The sequence below is a fragment of the Balaenoptera physalus genome (genome assembly GCF_965194825.1).
Source record: "Balaenoptera physalus genome assembly, chromosome: 12".
Lineage (NCBI taxonomy): Eukaryota > Metazoa > Chordata > Mammalia > Artiodactyla > Balaenopteridae > Balaenoptera > Balaenoptera physalus.
This window is the reverse complement of record NC_138897.1, coordinates 76,965,108-76,980,036: the sequence shown is the minus strand read 5'-3', so window position 1 is coordinate 76,980,036 and position 14,929 is coordinate 76,965,108. Positions and strand designations below refer to the sequence as shown.

The 14,929-nt window shown below is 52.5% G+C and overlaps 2 protein-coding genes across 16 annotated transcripts in view; one reads left to right on the top strand and one right to left on the bottom strand.

Moving 5' to 3' along the window:
• The window catches only part of LOC309639833 (uncharacterized protein), a 55,487-nt gene that overhangs the window by 34,816 nt on the left and 5,742 nt on the right, over window positions 1-14,929 (top strand). For 2 of the 8 annotated variants that reach the window (XR_014251874.1, XR_014251875.1), the window contains exon 3: window positions 11,106-13,995. Coding sequence is in view for 2 of the 8 variants with exons in the window: in XM_082417607.1 (XP_082273733.1) it covers window positions 11,106-11,201 (96 nt within the window). In the remaining 6 variants the exon portion in view is untranslated. Of the gene's footprint in view, window positions 1-2; window positions 1,110-3,163; window positions 4,125-5,109; window positions 6,574-11,105; window positions 14,928-14,929 lie in introns of those variants that run through there. The other 6 variants (XR_014251878.1, XM_082417608.1, XR_014251876.1 and 3 more) reach the window with 5 other exon arrangements.
• DEPDC5 (DEP domain containing 5, GATOR1 subcomplex subunit) overlaps window positions 1,242-14,929 on the bottom strand; it is a 91,864-nt gene continuing 78,176 nt past the window's right edge. For all 8 annotated transcript variants that reach the window (XM_082417379.1, XM_082417381.1, XM_082417376.1 and 5 more), the window contains 5 exons: window positions 10,220-10,389; window positions 6,909-7,080; window positions 4,131-4,191; window positions 2,058-2,140; window positions 1,242-1,910 (listed from right to left, as the gene is read on the bottom strand). In XM_082417379.1, coding sequence (XP_082273505.1) covers window positions 1,618-1,910; window positions 2,058-2,140; window positions 4,131-4,191; window positions 6,909-7,080; window positions 10,220-10,389 — 779 coding nt within the window. In that variant the 3' untranslated portion in view covers window positions 1,242-1,617. The remainder of the gene's footprint in view (window positions 1,911-2,057; window positions 2,141-4,130; window positions 4,192-6,908; window positions 7,081-10,219; window positions 10,390-14,929) is intronic.

Here is a 14,929-nt window from a genome sequence, read left to right as displayed (position 1 = left end):
AGCTGAAGAATGTGCCAGAAGAAAGTCCCAGCAAGTGAGCTGAAATGGGTCAGCAAATAATGACAGTGTCGCAAGCACAGAAAAAGAGAAATACTCAGAGGCGTGCCCGCAGGTGTGTGTGTCTGGGTGGGGGCTGGGGAGGAAGCTGAGGCCACACCATCCCTATTTAATAGGGGAGGAAACAGGCTCAAGAGACAGAACCACCCCTGGTTCTCACAGCTAAGAGATGGCAGGGCTGGAATTTAAAGCCAGGTCCTCCTGGGCCCAAGCCCACTGCTTTTCTCTTTCCACCAACTAATGGCTATCACATCCTTACACCCGGTGGTGGCCTTGCGATCCGCACATGTCCTCCGAGTCTAACCAAACCGTGCCCTCCCCAAAGGCCGGGATCCGCACCTGGGCAGCAGGGAGGGAGGGAGGTGGTGGGCGGGCCTGAGGGACAGGTGGGAGTCTGATGGAGGAGGAGGACTGAGTTTGACTCCCAGATTCGGTCTTGGACAAGTGGGTGGAAGGAGGTGTGGAGCAGTGGGAGGAGGGATGTGGGGGGGAGGTCTAAATAGGTGGGGGGCACAATCAGAGTGGTGAATGCCGAGTGGAGAAGGGCCTGGAGGGAAAGCAGAGACCAGGTGGGAGGTGCTCCTAGCCATGCAGGAGGAGGAAGAGGAAGTGAGGGCCAGGCTGAGAGCGGCTGCAGGGCTCCTGGGAGAGGGGGACGGACTTGCAGGCCATTGAGGTGGTAGATCAATAGGGCTTGTGATTAACTCGGGGTGGAGGAGAAGTGGCGGGAGGGGAAGTGGTGGGAGCTGTCAGGTCCCCCCACCCTCTACCCCCTGGCCAGTGAGGGCGGGGCTGAGGTTGAGGACCATGCTGAGTCTAATCCCATCGAGCAGTGGGTCCTAACCTCAGCCAGAGTCAACAGAGGCTTCCTTGGATTTTTTTCGGAATGCCGTGACATCTGCGCGCCACGCCAGGCTCACCTACTTAGCAAGACTCGCCTCCCACAACCAGGCCCGCGGGATCCCAGCACCTCGTCCTGTCTGCTCATGAGGCCTGCCTGGAACTCTCCTCTCCTGCCCGAGGGCCCGTGAAGAGAAACCTTTCAGTAAACTCACAGCCAGACCCCCAAGTGAATTCTGGAGTCCTCCCCAGCGTCTGTGGCCGTCTCATCGGCCTCCAGGGCCCCAGAGACAGGGCACGACTGCCCAGCCGAAGACAGGATTGCTTGCTGCCCGGGACCAGGCTGGGGACAGAGATGCCACACGGGCCAGTTTATTCCCGTTTCTGCTCTGTACAGGTATATACAGTTGGTGTGAGCCTATGGTACATTATTTCACAAAGTTATCTTACATCCTTTGCACACTCCTCCTGGGCGGGAAGTACCTGCGGACGATGAAGGAAAGGACGCTCACGGGAGCCAGTCTGTTGCTGAGGACATGCACGGGGGCGCCCTCCCACCTGCTCCCGGGTGCCAGAGGCTTCCGCAGTCTTCCTCCTGGAGCAGATGGAGGCTGGCGGGGGCCAAGCAGCACCCACAGCCCCCACCACCCGAGTCTGCCTGACCCCACCGAGTACCATCAGCAGCAGGACAGTATCCCCCGGCCCCTCACCCCCCGCCCGTCACGGGGCGCTGGCGTGCATCTTCTCCAGGCAGCTCGTCCAGAAGGTCACCAGCCGGTTGTCACGGTTGACGCAGAAGTCCGTGAAGTCCTTCAGCAGCCGGTCAGCAAATCTCTCGTCGCCGGTGGCACTGGAGCGCCAGGTCTTGGTCAGCATGGTGTTGTAGGCCCAGCTGTAGCCCACCCTCTCCTCGCAGAACAGGCTCTGGCTGGTGGAGCTGGTGGAGTTGCGGCGCCGCCGTGGCTGCCCCGAGAACTTGCGCTTGGAGTAGGGCAGCTGCAGGAACACCGTGCCTGTGGGGACAGGGGCCAGGTCACAGTGCCGGGAAGGAGGGAGGGAGGGTGCCCGGGCCAGCCCCCCCGCCCCCACCCCCGGGGCTCCCGGTCCTACCTCAGCCTCCCCGACCCCACCCCGTCCACGCTGCGCCTGGAGCGCCTCACCTGTGACGTGGATGTACTGAGGCTTGGTCTCAGCAGGGAAGTTGAAAGCAGAGGCAGAATATTTATCTTGAACAAACCCAAACCTAAGGGAAGGACAGGGAGACAGGCCGATGAGGGGCCCCTGGGCTACAGGGACACGGTGGGGGGCAGGGGGGCGCGCTGGGGGGAGCGAGAGTGTGGCTAACACGACTCTCCGACGGCCAAGGGATCTGGAAAGTCTCTTTCGGGTGGAACGTTCAGGCTGCTTCTCTCTGTCCTCACCGCTTCCCACCACCCCGGCCCCCTTTCCTCTCTGGGTGCTGAGAGCCTCGCACCTGCCCAGCTCTCCCTCATCCAGCCTTCATCTCCACCCAGCCACCCCCCCACTCCCTCGCATCGGCCCTCCCCCCTGCGCCCACCCCCAAGACTGTCAGCTCCCCCGGGGAAGGCCCTTATCTTAACTCTGCTGAGCCGGGCCCCTCTCCCCTTCCTCTGTTCTCCCACACTAAGCACACAGTAGTTCTCAATAAAGGCTTTGCGCTGAGAAATATCATAACTGGAGTCCTTTCCTTAAGGCGAGGAAAGCTGGGACCCTGCCTCGCTGTGTTCTGGAAACAGGCAGGAGGGGCCATTTTTCATCCATGGCTTGTTCTATTCCTGGTTTTTTTATTTCCACAAAGTGCATATATTACACTCTACCTGCTAAGTGCTGTAAAGGATGCATTGGTAGATATGGCCCCTGCCCTGAGTCTGAGGGGTTTATGTAATGAAGCCTGTGATGAGGCAGAACTAAAGCAGGGAAAACCCTGTCTCCCTTCCTGGACTGAGCTCCAGGGAGGTGCTGTGTTGCATCCTCTACAGAAGCTGCTGGCTTTACATGGGCACTTGATAATTACTTACTGAAGAACATGTGAAGTCAGACACATAAATTAAACAGATCGGCTGATGGGCACCGCCAGCTCATCACTGTCAGCTGGTTCTAGCACATGCAGGAGCGGCTCTGGGGTCTGCCCTTCTTCCTCTCTACTTTCCGATCAAGGCTCTCTACTTACTCAGTGTGGATCAGCAGGACCTGCTGACAAACTCGTCTTCCTAATAATAACTACCATCTCCTGGGGTCCTAATAGGTGCTGGGAACGTCAGGGAACCCTCCCAACAACCCTGTGAAGGGGGAGAACTCGAAGGCAAAGCACCTCACGGTTCCTCAGCCAGATGCCGGTGGAGGCCGAGGTGAACCAGGCCTGTCCGCTTCCCACATCAAAGTCCTTTCCCACTGACCTCTTCATTGACCGCCCCGAATTGCACCCCCTCCTCCTGGACGGAGGAAGTCAGGTGCCCTGGCATTCATTTCACAGCCTTTACCAAGCATCGAAGAAAAGGGCTGAGTAAGGTCTAAGGCAGGCCTGGGCCGGCTTGGGTGGGGGGAGGCCGAAGATTCCGGACGTTATCCTGCGGTTGGTGGGGGGCTGTGCACGGAGGGGGGTGTGCCAGGTGGGGCGGGGACAACTGAAGGCGCCTGAACAAGATGATATGACACTGAAGCAGGCACAGGAGGCTCTGATTTTCTATGAATAACACAAGGCAGCAACCGGACACTGAGTTAGTGATGTTCTAGAGACACAGCTGGACCGGCCTGGGGGGTACAGCTAAGCCTAGGAAAGGCTCTCCCTGCTATACATATTAGGTACCAGTAAATATCTACTGAACATATCTATTGCTTTTTAACCATTCATTGTCTTCTCAACATGTGTCACAGGAGGCTCCTGACAGATTCTACAGTTTTTCATCTCCTGGAGAGTTTGGCTCCAGGTCTTGTAGGAGGCTGAGGAGAGAGCTCTCTGCTCTCCTACAAACTGGAAGAAGAGGGAAGCAAGTCTGAAAAACTACAGCTCCAGGAACTGGACAGGTGGTGCTCATCTCTGAAACCAAGGCAGAGGGACCAGTCGGAGATAAGCTGTGAATCTGTCACTGGCTGTCACTGGTGGACTGGGTCCATCTCCCCAGAAAGGGAATGAACTGGGCTTCACTGTGGTAACTGCTATTTGAGACCAACAATGATGCCTCCCCACGCTTCCCTCTTGCTAAGGGACAAACCTGTGTGCGATGGCTTCCTGGAAAAGGTGCATTCGGTCCCAGTATGTTTCTGGTTCAAAGCCTAAAAGGAAAAAAGAATAAATGCCGAGTTGTGATTCCAAGATTTGAAAATCTCCCTGGGTCCAGCCTTGGGTATCTTTCACTACTCTTGGCAGTGCTCCCCCCTTGAGCCTGAGCTCTGCTTTTTCACACCACCTGCTTTCAGAAGCACCAGCCTCCACCCCAAGGAGGGATATCCTAAAGACAGTAACAGCCCTCAAGCTCCATCAGGGTCTAGAAAGGAGAGGAATATGAGTCCTCAGCGACCAGTGTGAGCTACTAGAACTTGGTATGAGACGCATTCTAATGACCGTCTGTGCCAAAAGCGGAAAGGAGCAGGATGTTAAAATACAACCAAAAGATAAGCTTGAAATGCATGTTATTTGCTTCTAAGGAGAAAAAAAAAAAAATTCCCCGTCTTCCATTTTAGGGGTGGGGAAATTGAAGCAAATCAATATAAAATGATTTTTGGAAACGTGATCAGCTGGGGAGGGGAGGGGAAGGGGGCGGGGCAGATGAGTGCCCGCCCCCACCGCCCACTTCGTGCTGCAGCCTGGCTGGTGTGAGAGCAGGAGCAGGGTGAGGAGGTGGCAGGGATGAGGCAGCTGTCACACATAAGAGGCAACAGGCCAGGGCTGCTCTCGGGATCAAGGTACTGCTGAGACCTCGTCCCAGAGGCCAGGGGTGCCCGCAGGGGCTTTGTTGCTCTTTCCGTATTTGGAATTTTATATCTAGGATAGATTTGAGGATTCCGGGTAACCAAAGAGCAGAAAAGAGAAAAGACTTTGGCTTTAATAGATAAAAACAGACACAGTGTATTCTTGTCAGATTTTTAAGATTTTGAATTCCCTGTTATCAGAATGGGAGATAACAGGAAGAGAGGTGGCACAGAAGCAAGAAAACCGATTTTTAGATTCAAGTCTTTATTCCTTTCAACTAGGACTCCTTTCGTTCAGCCGTAACCATGGCAACCAACAGAGGATGCCGGTCTTGAAGACTGGGTTACGACTGGCAGGGAAAACCATCGGTTTACACAGAAATGTCCTCCAGTGCCAGCCCTGCGAGCACCCCGGTGCTGTTACAGCGAAGGCGGAAAACCCCAGAAGAGTCTTTGGGTGGTATGGCGGGAGATCTCACCTTCCCCTCAACATATTAAAAACAGCAGTAGGAGGCGGTGCCTGGCTTAAAGTCATCAGACGCAGACATAATCACCTGCCATTTCAGGACGGCAAAAAACAGTCCCCCCTCGGCCACACCGTGAGGGTAAACGAGAACGTGTGTGTGGGGGGGGTTGGGGGGTGCTTTGTAAACCCTAAAGATCCCGGGATCTTCAGCCTCCAGGGGCCGTGGGGCTCACCTGGAATCCCAACTATCACTTAAAACACTGTGTCTATACAAAAATGTCTTCCAAGATGTAAAGAATGTACAGGTGGGCCTTCGGAACAAAAGCTCTTTGCACCCTGGGGATGGGGGGGCCGTTTCTCTGCCACCAAACACAGCACAGACTCATAAGAACTCAGGAAAAAGCATCTCCTTCACCTCAAAAGTTTGTTTCTCCACACTGATAATTTCTACGCCTGAGAATCTACAGGGCTCTGACACACCAGCAGCGACTCTAGATTTTCGTTATAAAAAGATCATCCATGAGCTCATGGGGTGCTTTGTAGGAGCTAATTACATGCTCATCGAAATGAGTGCTTGGTGATGAAAAGTCCGTGCTGTGTGAAGGCAGCTCATCCCTCCATCTGTCTACACCTGCCCTCAGAGTCTGGTGGACGAGGGTGGAGCAGCGGGTGGGGTCGGCCCCATGGTCTCCATTCTGGGGAGGCACTCTGAGGGGGTCCCGCGTCCTCCAGGTGCTGACGCATCTCAGCTTTGCACAACAGCACACTGTGTCCTGTTTTTGCTTTCAATGCCTTCCATTTCCGGCCTTTTCTCGTGGAGTAGCAGATCCAAGCCTCCAGTGAGGATCAGATTCCTGCCGCCCAAACCAGTAAGGCTGGAGCAGAGGAAGGAGGGTGTAGGGAGAAGCCCAGTGCTGCTCAAGATTTACAGAGCACAGTGCCCTCTCCCACCCACCGTCCCCTCCAGGCCTTACGAGGGTCTTCCTGAGTTAGTGAGGCAGCTCTGGTCGCCCCCATTTTAGGAATAAGGCATTTGAGGCTCAGAGACATTAAGTGACTTGTCCAGGGTTGCTCAGCCACTAAGTGAAGAACCAGGATTAAAACTCTGGCACCAGCACTTCCCTGGTGGTGCAGTGGTTGGGAACTCGCCTGCCAGTGCAGGGGACACGGGTTCGAGCCCTGGTCCAGGAGGATCCCACATGCCACGGAGAAACTAGGCCCGTGTGCCACAAATACTGAGCCTGCACTCTGGAGCCTGCGAGCAACAACTACTGAGCCTGCGTGCCTAGAGCCTGTGCTCTGCAACAAGGCGGGGCCACCGCAATGAGAAGCCCGCACACTGCAATGAAGAGAAAGCCCGCACACAGCAACGAAGACCCAACGCAGCCAATCAATCAATCAATTAATTAATTCATAAAAAACAAACAAACCGAAAAAACCTCTGGCCCCCTGTCTACAAGGCTCCTTCTTTTCACTGGCCCGTGAAAAGCTGGCCTCCATTTTACCAAATTGAAAAAAAAAAAAAAAAAAAGCTGGCCTCCAGGCACCTAGAGAGGCGACCCTGGGGGAAGGGTCTACGCGGGTGACAGGCCCTCCGGAGAGGGGTGTCTCTTACTGTCAAACAGGTGCTCGTTGCCCTCCTTGAGCAGGCAGCTGATGTTGAGCGGGATGAAGAGCTGGGCCCGGAGCGGGTCGCCGTACAGGTAACTGGGCAGTGCAAAGGGACCCTCCAAAACCGGCACCAACAAAAAGCCACAGGAGGTGGCCTTGCGATGCCAACCTTGGACCTGATGGGAAGCACAGAAACACACAGCGTCACCTCCAAGTTCACTCTGACAAGAGAAGTAACTTCCTGAGGAGCGAAGCCACCCGAGTGATGGCCTGCGTATTGATCCACACGTTCATTGATTAATGTCCGCCGGCTCCAGACCCACCCTGGGAGGAAGAAACACAGTTGAACCTCCTATGAATCCTTGAAAGACTGGGAGGTAAGCGCATGGCTCCTCCTCACAGCCTGAGCTTCTGCAACTTCAGGGTCTCTTTCGGGAGGAACAGACTAGGGAGAGCTATGTCCTGCCTCTTCTTGCTCCATAGGATGTTGGAGGAAAGTCACAGGATATAGGTTAAGTCCTTCTAATTTTGTCCTTTATCAAAAATTTACTAAGTCCAAAGTATCAAATAGGAAAACAATCCACTCAGGCTGGCTGAGAGGGACAAGACGCGGGCTGCAAGATGATCATGGTGGCCTCTGGCCAAAAGTGACAAGCGCTGACCTCGCAGAATGAGAGCTGCTCTCTGCAAGCTCCCAAACGCCATCTGTCTGAAGACTGACCGAGAATGAAAGTTACTGGGGCTTAACGACAAACCTTCCCCACTCTTAGCTTTTCTCCCAGGAACACTCCTAACCATGACCAAAACACCAAGGTCTCTGCTTGACCAAGTAATTTCTAAGGCTTATGTAATATTTATCTAAATAAAATGTGATTTATAACAAATGTGGACATGGCCTTAAAATAATAATTAACCTACACTTGAGATTCTTAAAAACTTAATAAAATCATGATAAAAATACGAGCAGCTTTCAGTGGGTTTTACATGAATTGATGTGAAAAGTGTACTTTTTAAAAGATGGATGCTAAACTCCTCTGAGGAAATAAATACTCTTCTTCCTGCCAAACTATATCTGTGTGTGTGTGTGTGTGTGCGTGCGTGTGTGTGTTTATGTGTGAGTGAGAGAGAACACTGTGGCTGTGTGGTTCTGAGACAGGGTCATCTGGTGGGGCTTCTGAGGAGGACGCTATCACACAGGGCCAGAGGGTTAGTTCTGGCTGGAGGGAGTGGTCATCCCGGCGCTGACCCGCTGGGGACGAGCTGGTGTCCCCTGCAAGCTGAGCGGAATGGGCAGCTGGGCGTCTTTTTTGATTTGGACCTTAACAATGTTCCCTGGATGGGAGTGTCTCCATGGGAGGGGTCCTCAAAGACAGTAATGCCATTTGGAGGCAGACAGGGGCTGGGCAGACAGAGACGTGGACCAATCTCTCCCACATCTTATGGGGATAAAACTAGGCTTTTGAGCCCCGGACAAAAAAACCTGTACATTGCCAGCCGACACTGTGCTCCTTTCCCTTTGGTCATCTCCTAGGCTCTTCACAAACTCTTTTTGAACTTTCCAGCTGCTTTCAGCTGTGCAATGAGATGTTTGGGCCAGTGTTGGAGGGGCGTGGGACTCAGTTGAAGCCATAGAGAAATACTCTTTGGGGCTGAAGGAGAAAGCATATAAAAAAGAGTAGGAGACTGTAAAGATGGCTCAAGAGGGCTCCTGGAAGACACTGACAGCTCGGCTAAGGAGCATTTATTTTAGACACACAGCCTGGGATGGGGGGTGGCCAGGAGCAATGAGTGACCTGAGGAGGCAGCTGCACCAGGGCGGACGAGAAGCAGAAACAGGCAGGAGACCAGCTGAAACAGGGCTTCTCAGCTTTGGCACTCGAGACACTGGGGCTGGGGGAGTCTTTGCCTTAGAGGCTGTGTTGTGCTCTGTGCTATAGGATGATGGGCTACATCCCTGGTCTCCCCACCACCCGCTAGACCCCAGGGGCACCCCCACCATTTGGGGCAAGTAAAAATGTCTCCAGATATGCCAAATGCTCCTAAGAGGTCACAACCACACACCTCCCCCACCCCTGTAGAGAACCAGAGTTAAAAGCAGTGATGTTCACGAACAGAGGATTGAGTAGATAAACTATGATACAAACAAGCAATAGAGTATTCTGCAGCCCTTAAAAATAATGAGGCAATGTCTTCCAAATTGAGCTGATGTAGTGTATTCTTGGTTACCAAAATACTCAGGTAGCTTTGGAACTTTGAAATGGTAAATATTCATGATGTATAAAAAAAACATGATACAGGGACTTCCCTGGTGGTCCAGTGGTTAAGAGTCTGCGCTTCCACTGCAGGGGCGCTGGTTCGATCCCTGGTCGGAGAAGTAAGATCCCGCATGCCACACAGTGTGGCCAAACAGAAAAAAAAATACATGATACATAACTGTAGAATCTTAATTACATAAAAATGGATGCTTAGTTGCATAGATACACAAACGGGACCTAGAAGGACATGTCAGACTGTAAAATACTTGTGATTACGGATGACTTTGATTTTTACTTCTTGTGTTTTTTTAGTTTCCTATTACGCACATGTTAACTTTTAAGAAACAAATGTTATTTTAAAAACTTTCCCCCCAAAATGAGGCAAAACAAATTTAAAAAAAACAACAGTGAGGCCGACTTATTTATATTGATACAGAAGATATATAGGTGATAGGAAAAACACAACAAGAATAGTAAATATTCTGAGCTACTACATCTGTTAAAAAAAAAAAACAAAAAAAAGTAAAAGTAACAGGGCCTCTATATGCACAGAATCTCTCTGCAAGTACCAGCAAAGTGGCAGGGCAGTAGATGGAAGTCCCAGGGAACAGGGTGAGGGTGGGAGAGAGGGTTACGTTTTGCTCTACAACAGTGATTCTCAACTGGGGGCAATGCCCCCCCCCTCCCTGGGGACATCAGCAATATCTGGAGACATTTTTGGTTGTCACAGGAGGGTATGCTACTGGTATTTGGTGGGTAGAGGCCAGGGATGTTGTTCAACATCCTACAATGCACAGGCCAGGCCCCCCATGACAGAACCATTGGCCCTACGTGTCAGTAGCACACCAAGGGTCAGAAACCCTGATCTACATACCCTTTTCGACTGTTTGAAGTTTTCACTATGTTTAATTTTTTGAAAGAGGCTATTCCAACAGTCCAGGTGAAGGTAATAGGAGCCTGAAGTGAAAACAATTTTTTAAGTGGCGTGAATCTCTACCGAGCACCCGCGTGCCCGTCTGCCAGGTGAGCCCAGGCCCGACCGCACATAAGGGGGTCTCACCATCTCAAAGAGCACAGCGGCGGTCACCGCCATCCAGTGCAGCTTGATCTCGAAGGCCGCGTTCAGTGAGAAGTTGCCGTGGTAGTAACAGCTGCACCACTCCAGTCGGTCTGTGCGGTTGTTCACGTCCACGTCCAGGGTCACGGTCCTCTGCTCTGGGACAGTGGCAGCTACATGGCAGGGGGGAGGTTGGTGGCCAGAGGAGGGAAAGGAAGGCAGGGGGTGAGGAGGAAGAGCAAACAACCGAGCATCCAGATGTGAAACTGCAGATTCCAGACGCTTCCTGGAAATCAGCTAGTCCAGGGCTTGGCAAGTGCTTTCCATAAAGGTCCACGTAGTAAATATTTTAGGTTTTGCAGGCTACAAGGTCTCTGTTCCAACTATTCAATGCTGCCGTTATAGTGCAAAAGCAGCCTTAGATATTACCTAAACGAGTGGGCACAGCTGTGTTCCAGTAAAACTTTACTTACAAAAACAAATGGATTTTTAGGGCAGTCAGGCTACTCTGCATGATACTATAATGGTGAATATATGTCATTATACATTTGTCAAAACCCATAAAATGCACAGCACCAAGAGTGAACTCTAAGGGAAACCATGGGCCTTGGGTGATAATGATGTGTCAGTGTAGGGTCGTCGATTGTAACAAATGTCCCACTCCGGTGGTGCCGGTGATAGCAAGGGAGGCTGTGCATGTGTGCAGGTTGCGGGGGGCAGGGAGTATATGGAAACTGTACTTTCTGCTCAGTTTTGCTGTGAACCTGAAAGTGCTCTAAAAATAAAGTTTATTATAAAACAAACAAATGAACAAACAGGTGATAGGCCAGATGTGGCTGGTTAAACCATAGTTCGCTTCCCCTAATCTAATCCAACTCCTGATTTACAGATGAGGAAACAGCAACCCATGGAGGAAAAACGTCTTGGCCAAGATCAGAGTCAGAACCTCAGCCAGGCTGAGCCCCAGATCTTCCGATTCCAGTGACCACGAAGGGACACGATGGGACACGCAGCCCGGACCACAGCGAGGAGGAGGTCTTGCTTTTCTGGTTTCAACCCAGGAAGGCAATAGTTCTATAATCTTTTCTCAAGAAATGAAACCTCTTAATGAAGGCTAACGCTCTGTCCCAACAACCGTGTGCTGCCCAAGGATGCCAGGTCAGCACCAAAGTAGCTCATCCAATCTGGGCTCCTGCTCAGAAATCCTTCTCAACCAAGACAGGGGTGTTTTAGAGATGGGTCAGACTGTCAAGTTCCTGACCAGACTAAAGGCCCCAAGCTGGCTCAGAAGTAAGAAGATCAGGGCTCTGCTCCGCCTGGCTGGGCACTGCCACACATGGGGCTTCCGCAAACTACGATCGGACCCTCTTTCTCCCCTGCCCCCTCGAATCCAGTGGCATTTCTTTGTCTGCGGCGGTCAGCTTAGTTCTGGGTTCTGCAGGTAGAAGCCCCGAGTGGCTTTTATCACACACAAGTAACGGCTCTTGAGTCAGCAATTTGAATGAACTTGTGCTGGGGGGGGCAGTGGAGCTGCCGCTCGGACGCTGAACGGGACCCAGGCAGACCAACACTCAGCTGCGAGGTACACAGCTCGTCATTCTCTCAAAACCAGAACGTGCAAAGTGGGAGACGCTGTCGACTTGGACTGGGAAGACCTAAGCCCTGCCGTCCAAGCCCTGCGCCCCTGAGAACGTTGCTCCACCCCTCCTGGTTTGGCTCCTCATCTGCAAACTGAGGGGGCGCCCGTCCAGCTGCTTTGCAGAGGAGAGGGGAGGGTCAAGTGAAACGTGGATGAGAAGGGCTCTCGGACCCCCCTCCTGCCTTCTCCTCTGGCCACCCTCCCTTGTGACTCTCCTCCTTTCCTCCTGCTCCTGTTATTCCTTCCTCCCAATTTAAGCCACGGGCTTATCACCACTGCTCCATCAGAGGTCTACCCAAGACTGCCACGGACGCTGCTTAAGGTTAAAGAACTAGGCGGCTCTGGTGCTAAAAGTCTCATCAAAACGAGTTTCTGTCTCTGCCTCGTGTTCCTGACTCCTGACACCACCAGAGTAACCCTTTACTGAACAGCCCAAACTCAAGGAAGGAAGTTTGCTCTCTGGGCTTGGACAGTGTGTTCTCTGTAGGTGAAAAGCCCCAGTCACGAAAGAAAGGGCACTCGGAAAACACCAGCAGTGACTTTGCACATGTCTCCTCTCCCATGTGGCACGTCAAGTTCAGAACAGGCTGGTCTGAGGAAGGCAGAGGAAGCGCACTGTTCAGCCTAGTGGTTACGGGCTCAAGATACCACTGGCTTCGCTCCTCAGTAGGGGAGGTGACAGTGCAGACGCTGCCAGAGGGCTGAGGATGCTGACAACGGTGTGAGCCCAGCTGAGGTGCGGCCCCCGGCCAGTTCTCTGCATCTCTCCTTGACTTCCATGAGGACCGACTTGTTCCCCTTGGCATAGGGAGATACAGCGAGGCCAGTGAATAAGGACAAACCCAGGCTGAGCATCCTTCACCCAGGTCACAGAGAGGGGTTGTCAAAGACCCGAGGAGGGGATCGGTGTCACGGGCAGAGAAAGAACAGTATCTCAGGGAGAGGAGTGAAGGTAAAGGTAACAACCAGCTCTGCCCATCGACAGAACGAGCGATCTCGGGAGTGAGTGCCACGTGGGTGGGAGTTTTCAAAGAGCGGCTGGCTCCCCACTCCTCAGGTCTGCTACGGAAGACATTCAAGCATCAGGGTTTGGACCGAGGTGCCCTACAGCCCCTTCTGAGCCTGAGATCCGGTGGGCTGTCAAGAGAAGGCTGAGAAGTAAAAGGCGTGGGACTGGCTCAAGGGAAGCAGCGCTGCCTCTTCCGGGGTCTCGGATGCCCCTGAGCTTCACGGCTCAGCGACACAGGATGACAGGGGTGGGGAAGTGGAGCCACCACAGACCAAGCCAGACAGGACCATGTGCCACCGTCAGGCATTTCAAAACAGTTTTCTGCTGCTAACTTCCAACTGAGAATTAGGAATGTCTAAAAAGGAACACATCAAAATGAATGAACGAAAAAGGGAGCAGGTCATAAATGATACAAAGGCCTTCTTCCCCTTCTATATCATGTTGATTTTTTTCTGAGAAAAAGACTCAACACTACAGATAGACCAATTTCACTTAAGTAAACAATACAGTAAAAGTCTATGTTCTAACCTGAAAAAATGCTGGGAAGAAGGATCTCATGCCCTAACACAGAGGTGGGAGGGGTGTTACTGGAGAGAAGTAGCTGTAATAATGCCGTGTTGGGTTTAAAAGGAAAAGAAACCCACTTCCTGTGGGAGGGGTGGTGGGAAAGGAAGCTGATGGAGTAAAATTCCACTATAACAATCATGGGAGCCATTGAAAACCTAGTAAGTGGATGTTTTCCCAGAAAACATGCACATATGAAAGATTCTGCCTAGTTTCAGAACCACCGACCCTCCTGACACCCCTGCACAGGGTGAAGAACACCCCAGGGTGATAAACTACCCGCTGTAGATATAAATCTCTTTGCCCCTACTCTTCCTCTTTTTTGGACATATTTTCCCATATGCTTTTCCTTTTTGACCACACTTTTTGAAGTAACTAAGAACCAAAGCTAAACTAAATGACACAAATCTCATCCTGAGCTTCAGATGATGGCAGTCACGAGAGGGTTGTACCAGCGACTGCGGGAGAAGACTCTGGAAATGAGGATGTCCTTATAGAAACAGTCAAGATAGCCTCCAGAACCAAAATGACGACGCATCTCCCAGAAGCAGTAACCCTAACCAAGGGGTAAGTGCAGCACACGGGCTGGGACCCTGCACACACCCCCGTGGGGACCTTGGTGAGAAGTGGTGGTCTGTCCCCTGCCTCTCACACAAAGCACTGGCCACGATGGCTCTGAGCAACTCTGAGAATCTGGAAACTGTGACGACTAGTAACGTTTCCATTCCACCAGCTAGGCAAGAATTCCAATTAGCCGGGCACTTCTGGGCTAACCAAGTAGAATGGGGAATTTCCCTGGAGTTCGGCCTATGTTACGTTTGCTTCCCTCCTTCCAGAGGGTTTTGAGGGTCTCTCCAACCTGCCTTTGAGGGAAATCTCACGACTCCCTGCCTAGAGCACGCATTTTCTAAAGACGCTCACATCTCGACCCATCAGTCCGGTCCTTGAGAGCAGAGGTCACCACTGTTCAATAAGCAGGTGTTCACCCCATCTTAGGGCTGCAGGAACCGAGGAGGGGAGAGAAGAATCCCGGTGTGCATCCCTTGATGGGGTAAGCACATTTGGGGCGGGAGGGCAGAGAGGAGGGTCACGCACAGGGTGAGTGCCTGGAATGGACCACCTCTGAGGTCCCTTCTTCTTCTGAGGTCCTAGGATGTTGTAGTCATGGGACAGCCTCTGGCAAGAGCTAAACCAGCAGGGAGCACCAGCTCACATCCCCTGTGTCCTGAGCCTCTTGGGAAAAGTGGCCACACTGTCTGTCCCCTCCTGTCCATGGAAGATTAGTGTCCTTCCCTGATTTGACAACTGCTGAGCCCTGTTGGTTGGTTGGGACAATGATGAGCTCGACCCACTAGGCTGGTGGAAGCCGCACAGGAGCTGCGGTGCTAACAGTCATAGTGTGACAGCCGCAGGGGCCCTAACCTTGGTTCCCGTGGCACCACCCCTTTGGCTGCCCCTCTGCTCAGCCACCCTCCAGCGTGTCCCCGGGCTCCACCTGCTT